This window comes from Cebus imitator, unplaced genomic scaffold (assembly GCF_001604975.1).
Source record: "Cebus imitator isolate Cc_AM_T3 unplaced genomic scaffold, Cebus_imitator-1.0 Scaffold204, whole genome shotgun sequence".
In the NCBI taxonomy this organism is placed as follows: domain Eukaryota; kingdom Metazoa; phylum Chordata; class Mammalia; order Primates; family Cebidae; genus Cebus; species Cebus imitator.
In genome coordinates this window covers 1,836,397-1,843,393 of record NW_016107519.1, presented here as the reverse complement: position 1 = coordinate 1,843,393, position 6,997 = coordinate 1,836,397, and the positions used below count along the sequence as shown (strand labels likewise).

The following is a 6,997-nucleotide window of genomic DNA, read 5'->3' as shown; positions in this document are numbered from 1 at the left end:
TTTTTGAAATGACACTATATAAATGTAGGAAACAGTTTTTATTTATTAAAATTTGTAAAATAGTTCTCAACCTTTGATATATAACACACTACTGAAAATATGTCAAAAAGTCAATCTCATTTCCTCAACCTTTTCCAAAATAATGAACCTTTATTATAAAACCATTGTCCCCATCCAGTTACAATTAATTTTACTACAGAATTCTTTTATTATTGTTATTTTTTAGAGGCTAGGTCTCCTTATGTTATCTAGGCTGTCCTTCAGGGATTAGGCAATTCTCCTCCCTCAGTCTCCTGAGCAGCTGGAATTATTAGGCATGTGCCACCTATTCCAAATTCAGAATTGTCTTACACTTCTCTAGCATCTGAACCTTGTCCTTCTCTAGATGTCGTATTCATTTATGGTCATTGTCTTAAGTAATTATAATTTATTTTAACCTACTTACCTATTGTTGTTCTATTTTTTCCAACCAGCCAGCAGTGGTAGCTGAAAAGTGAGAGGACGCTAATGAAGAACATTGCAGACACAAAGAAAAGAAAAAGGACGTGGAATTTTGCACGTGTATCTGTCAGTTCATTCTGAGGAGGAAAAGAAGAAGTTAATTTTGAGGACAGTCAACCTCTAACATATAATTTGTAAGTTAGTTCTGCCTAATGATTGTTGAATATATCAAAAAAATTGCCAAATATGAAAAATAATAAATTAATATACCCCAAAGCAACAACTGCAAAAGCAAAGAATTGGTATTATCAGTCCAACTTGCTTATCTAGGAGTTCAGGAAGAGTCATTCAAAATACTGCTCTTAATTTTTTTTCTTTTTTTTTTAATTTTAGCTTGGCATGATGGTGTTTACCTGTAATTTCAGCTACTGGGGAGAGTGAGGCAAGAGGGTCACTTGAGCCTAGGAGTTCCCGGCCAGCCTGGGCAATACAGTGAAACCCTAAAACTTTAAAAAAAAAAAAAAAAAAAAATTGCAATACTTTCAGTAATAAAGTGAAAAGATGGCCTCTTCTACCCAAAATATTCTTTTGTACTTTATGTATATATTCAAGCTTTTTCCAACATCCAACATACATAAGCTCCCCATATCTATATTAAAATATTTGCTTATTTTAGATTTGCTAACTAAAAACTAGTTGTGACGTATTTTAAACCTGTCTAATCTCTATTTTCAGAACACCACTGAAAGGTGCCCATGCCTTCAGATGCTTAAATTCCTACACTGTTGATCTGTGTTTCTACAGAGCCTTTGTGGATAGTTAGCAATTTTGATAAATAAATTTACAAAAAGGTATTAATGAATGAAACAGCTTCTCTGGTATCCCTTCTTATGACTATATATATTTTAACAGAAGCAAACTAGAGCTTAGAAGAAATTAGTATCTTTAATAAAGGAGGCCTTCAACTATTAGCTCTTAAAATAAACCACATAGGCAAAGCACTTACTCCACCAAAACATGAGGCTGTCCTGCTTGATTTAAAAAGTATTACAGGCTAAAAGAAGGTTATTAGCATGAGATTATGTTATTTTGACATTGATCTTTTTCTCTTTTTCTCCAGAGTAACCAACATATGTTTCAAACATATCAAGTGAGTCTTCCACCTGGTCATCTTGTGAAGCAAATTTTTATTAAACATATTCACTATAAATGTCATAAAAGAGATCATGAGAATGTCATGGTAATGATGTATTTTACCTTTGGACAACTCTCTGTAGATTTCCTGTGGCAAAGCTTGTGCAAATAGAGACAATATATTAAGAAACCAATTTTTATACAAAATTATCCTAGTTTTATAAATCCTATTGAAGGAATACTAAGATGTTGCTTTCTAATGGCCATCTACAACATCTTCTCAAGAAATACAAAAGAGAAAATAGACAAGAACATGTGGCTCTTCAAGCATATTTCCTTTTTTTTTTTTTAAACGATACAAGGTATTGGCTGGATGCGGTGGCTCACGCCTGTAATCCCAGCACTGTGGGAGGCTGAGGTGGGTGGATCACCTGAGGTTGGGAGTTCTGACCAGCCTGGCCAACACGGTGAAACCTGTCTCTACTAAGAAAACAAAAACTAGCCGGGTGTGCTGGTGCACACCTGTAATCCCAGCAACTTGGGAGGATGAGGCAGGAGAATCGCTTAACCCGTGAGGTGGAGGTTGCAGTGAGCCATGATTGCACCACTGCACTCCAGCCTGGGCAACACAGAGAGTCTCAAAAAAAAAAAAAAAGATACAAAGTCTCATTAGGGCACCAGAGCTAGGACTAGTCTTGAACTCCTGGCCTTAAGTAATTCTCCTGCCTTGGTATCCTAAAGTGCTGGGACTACAGGTGTGAGTCACCCACACCCAGCCTTCAGGCACATTTCCAGTCAGTCTTTAAAGCAAAGATTGGTGTCTGGGGAAGAATAAAATAAAATGTTTTTAGCCAATATTGAAAACAAACTTCGGACTAGCAGTTTCCAAAAACTAGATCTGATGACTTCTTACCACCTTCACTGCTTCTACTTTATTCTAGCCAGGATGCTGCAACAGCCTCTACCATGTGAGCCTGTATGTTGGCACTTGCCCTCTCCCATCTATTCTCAGCTCAGCAATCAGAGTGAGCCTTGCACAAGTCAAATCATGTCCCTACCTGGCTGCTAGTAAAAGCCACAGTCCTTCCGATACTCTCTAAGCCCCTCTGTCATTTTGGCCCCTCTTGGTCCATTCCTTTCAGTCTCCTTTCTGCTCATTCTGCCCCAGCCACAGTAGCCCCCTTGTGTTACTAAAACATGGCAGGGACATGTACCAGTTCTCTGTGCCTGAATGCTCTTCTAGCAGATATCCATTAATTCCCTTCAAGTTTTTGCTCAAATCCTACCTTCTAAATGAGGTCTAGCTGACTGTGCTGTTCAATACTGCCACCTGCCCTATCATGCCACCGCCCAATACTTAAATCCCTTACCCTGATCATTACTACTTGTCCCCCTCCTTCTCAAAAGCAAGCTCTACAAAGACAGAACTCTGCCTGTTTTTTCAGTGAGATACTATGAGTCTCTAGAGGTACTACCTGCCATATAGTAGGTACTAAATACATATTTCTTGAATGAATGAAGAAAAAGGTAGATTTCTGTTTACTAATCTTTTTTTACTCAGAATTAATTCAAATAAATTATTCATTCTTTAATAAATCATTACATACAAAAATTGCTGAATTGTCTGATAGAGAAATGTGAAATTAAGTAATTTAAATTTCATCTATTTGACACTGAATACTTCTGTTTAAATAAGGGTCCCTGAGCATGGTTAGTATGTTATAAACTGAACAAAGGTGCCCAGCTAAGGGGGAAATTAGAAGACAAAATTCATGAGGCTCACACCATACAGGTAGGGGTGTTCTCTTCTAATATGTGCAAAGGCATTGTAAGTGCTAGCATCCTCTGGTTTTAAATACCCAAGCTTTAAACATCTAATCATGTTTAAATCCTTCTAAAATGTAACAGGTATCTCCTCGAAATATAATTGTGCTTGATGACTCAGGGCTTTAATTATATTCCTCCTAACTATGATTATGAGTAGCAAGTTATAGTGGAAAGTGCCTGATGTTGGAATAGCCACATTTTAGTTTAAATTTTGGCTTCCTATGTTATTAAATATGTGACTTTAGGTAGCTGCATAATTTCTCCAATTGGTTCCCAACTCTGAAAACTGAAATAATAATGACCCTTTCAATATCCTTCCTTCCTTCCTCCCTCCCTCCTTCGCTCTTCTTCCCCTCCCTTCCTTCCTCCCTTCCTCACTTCCCTCCCTCCCTCCCTTCCTTCTTTCCCCTCCCTCCTCATCTCTTCATCTCTCCATCTTTCTCTCTCTCTTTCTTTGACAGAGTCTCACTCTGTCGCCAGGCTGGAGTGCAGTGCTGCAATCTTGGCTTACTGCAACCTCCGCCTCCTAGGTTCCAGCGATTCAACTGTCTCAGCCTCCCGAGCAGCTAGGACTACAGGCGTGTGCCACCACACCCGGCTAATGTTTGTATTTTTAGTAGAGATGGGGTTTCACCATGTTCCAGCTAGGATGGTCTTGATCTCCTGACCTCATGATCCCCCTGCCTCGGCCTCCCAAAGTGTTGGGATTACAGGCGTGAACCACCACGCCTGGCCCTATTTTCTTATATTCTATATTCCTGATGGTCTGGCATCTGGGGCCTCACTAACTAGAGAGAAACTGCCCCTTCCAGGGCTAGCCAGTTCTTAAGAGCCAGCAAACCACTCACCCAGGAGCACATCTTTCATACGCAAACTAAACAATCCAGATCCTACATTGAGAACCACCTCTTCTATCTGGCTTTTATGCTCCAGAAGGCAGCAGTCCTCTGCCTTCATCATCCCAGGACCAGGTACAAGGCAACTAGAGGTAGCCCTTATACCTGAGTCCTCTGCAATTCCTTGAGCCAGCCAATCCAAAATCTATTTACTCTGCCTTCCCTACGGGAACCATAATAAAGGCTCGGGCTCCCACCTGGTGCTTCCTATCCTGAGGCCCCTTCCTCTTGGCACTGTGAGTAACAATCTTCTCAGTAGCAACTGTCTCCTGATCTGCTGGCCTCACCATACCTGAATAATAACAAAACCTGTATTTTAAAACACCTTCACAAGGTTTTTAGGAAGAGTAGATGTAAAAGTACTTTTTAACCACAATAATCCCTCTTCCAAAATCAGAGATTTAAAGGTAAAAATGAAAACAACAAAAGTGCCAGATGAAAAAATAGGACAATATCTGTATACATTTATATGGAATAGGCAACAGGTATCACATATCAAAATAACTGCTTAAAAAATATAAAACTTTGATGTGACAAAAACAAAACAAAACAGGATTGTAAGACATTAACAGAAAATGCGGGCCAGATGTGGTGGCTCACACCTATTATCCCAGTACTTTGGGAGGCTGAGGTGGATGGATCACCTGAGGTCAGGAGTTCAAGACCAGCCTGGCCAATATGGCGAAACCCTATCTCTAATAAAAATACAAAAATTAGCCAGGCATGGTAGTATATGCCTGTAGTCCCAGCTACTCAGGAAGCTGAGGCAGGAAAATCTCTTGAAACCAGGAGGAGGAGGCTGCAGTGAGCTGAAACTGTGCCACTGCACTCCAGCCTGGGTGACAGAGTAAGACTCCATCTCAAGATAACAACAACGACAACAAACCCCCAAAAATGTGAAAAAACATTTGCAACCTATCACAGAAAAATAATTAATATCTTTAAGAGTATCTCACATATTCTGGATAGGAGTCCTTTGTGAGATATATGCATTGTAAGTATCTTCTCCCAGTCAGTAGCTTGCCTTTTCACTCTAAAAGTCACCTTTTTATAAAAAATTCTTTATTTTAATGAAGCCCAATTTATTGATCTTTTCTTTCATGGTTAGTGACTGCTATGTTCAATGTAAGAAATCCTCATTTGGGCTAGGTGTGGTGGTTTACGCCTGTAATCCTAGCACTTGGAGAGGCCAAGGCAGGCGATCACCTGAGGTCAGGAGTTTGAGAGTAGCCTGGCCAACATGGTGAAACCCTGTCTCTACTAAAAATACAAAAAAAATTAGCTAGGCGTAGTGGCGCACACCTATAGTCCCGGCTACTCGAGAAGCTGAGGCAGGATAATCACCTGAACCCAGGAGGCAGAGGTTGCACTGAGCTGAGGTCGTGCCATTGTACTCCACCCTGGGTGACAAGAATGAAACTCCATCTCAAAAAAAAAGAAAGAAAATAAAAGAAAAAAAAAGAAAAAAGAGAAGACAAGAGAAGAGAGAAAAGAAAAGAAAGGAAGGAAGGAAGAAAGAAAGAAAGAAAGAGAAAGAAAGAAAGAAATCCTCATCTAACTCAAGGTCAAGAATAAAGATTAGTGGCTGGGCGGGGTGGCTCACACTTGTAATCCCAGCACTTTGGGAGGTTGAGGCAGGAGGACTATTTGAGCCCAGGACTTATAGACCAGCCTAGGCAACATGGTGAAACCCAGTCTCTATAAAAAATACAAAAATTAGCCAGGTATGGTGGTGCCTGCCCCTGGTCCCAGCTACTTGGGAGCCTGAGGCACAAGGATTGCTTGAGCCTGGGAGATTGAAGCTGCAGTGAGCTGTGACTGTACCACTGTGCTCCAGCCTGGGAGACAGAGTGGGACCCTATCTCAAAAAACAAAACAAAAAAGAATAAAGAGTAGTATCTTTAATATAAGAAAAACTCTTTCATGTGTAAATATAAAAACCTACTAGAAATAGGCAAATAACACAATAGAAACTTCACAAAAAAGACAAGCCAGTGCTATAGCAAAGCATATCCTCATTAAGTATAAGCAAAATATTTTACTCTGCTCATAAATTGGCAGGCACTGTACTTAAGAAAGGGAGAGGGCTGGGCGTGGTGGCTCACGCCTGTAATCCCAGCACTTTAGGAGATGGACAGATCACCTGAGGTTGGGAGTTCGAGACCAGCCTGACCAACATGGAGAAACCCCATCTCTACAAAAAAAAAGAAAGAAAGGGAGAGAATAAAGACAGAAAATGAGGAGATGAAGGGTCTAAACCATGTCTGTGATATTAGGAATAGAAATGATTTGAGGCAGAGTCGGAAAAAACAAACTAAAAAACATCTGACTGCTTTCCATGTAGTTACACTATTTATTTTAATCTTTACATCAATCCTATAAGTTATCACCTCGCTTTTAAAAATGAAAGAACAAAGAGTCTAAAGTTTAAGTATCTTCATTCCGGCTATTCACTCAGCAAATATTTACTGAACGCCTACTGTGTGCTGGCCAATTCTCAATTCTGCGTGATTGAGAAACATACATAAACAAGACAAATGAACATTCTTGCTCTCATGGAGCTTAGATTCTGGCAAATAAATACATACATGGCATATACATACAAACAAGGCTTTTTTTTTTTTTTTTTAATACGGAGTCTTGCTCTGTCGTCAGGCTGGAGTGCAGTGGTGCCATCTCGGCTCACTGCAACCTCCGCC

General features: G+C 39.9%; 1 protein-coding gene across 19 annotated transcripts in view; it reads right to left on the bottom strand.

Annotated features, from left to right (window-relative positions):
* Nucleotides 1-6,997, bottom strand: part of ZDHHC20 (zinc finger DHHC-type palmitoyltransferase 20) — an 84,442-nt gene that overhangs the window by 15,765 nt on the left and 61,680 nt on the right. For 14 of the 19 annotated variants that reach the window (XR_005203338.1, XR_005203339.1, XR_005203340.1 and 11 more), the window contains exons 8-9: nt 1,699-1,734; nt 446-578 (exon numbers count right to left, since the gene is read on the bottom strand). Coding sequence is in view for 14 of the 19 variants with exons in the window: in XM_017548167.2 (XP_017403656.2) it covers nt 446-578; nt 1,699-1,734 (169 nt within the window). In the remaining 5 variants the exon portion in view is untranslated. The remainder of the gene's footprint in view (nt 1-445; nt 579-1,698; nt 1,735-6,997) is intronic. The other 5 variants (XM_017548168.2, XM_017548171.2, XM_017548169.2 and 2 more) reach the window with 1 other exon arrangement.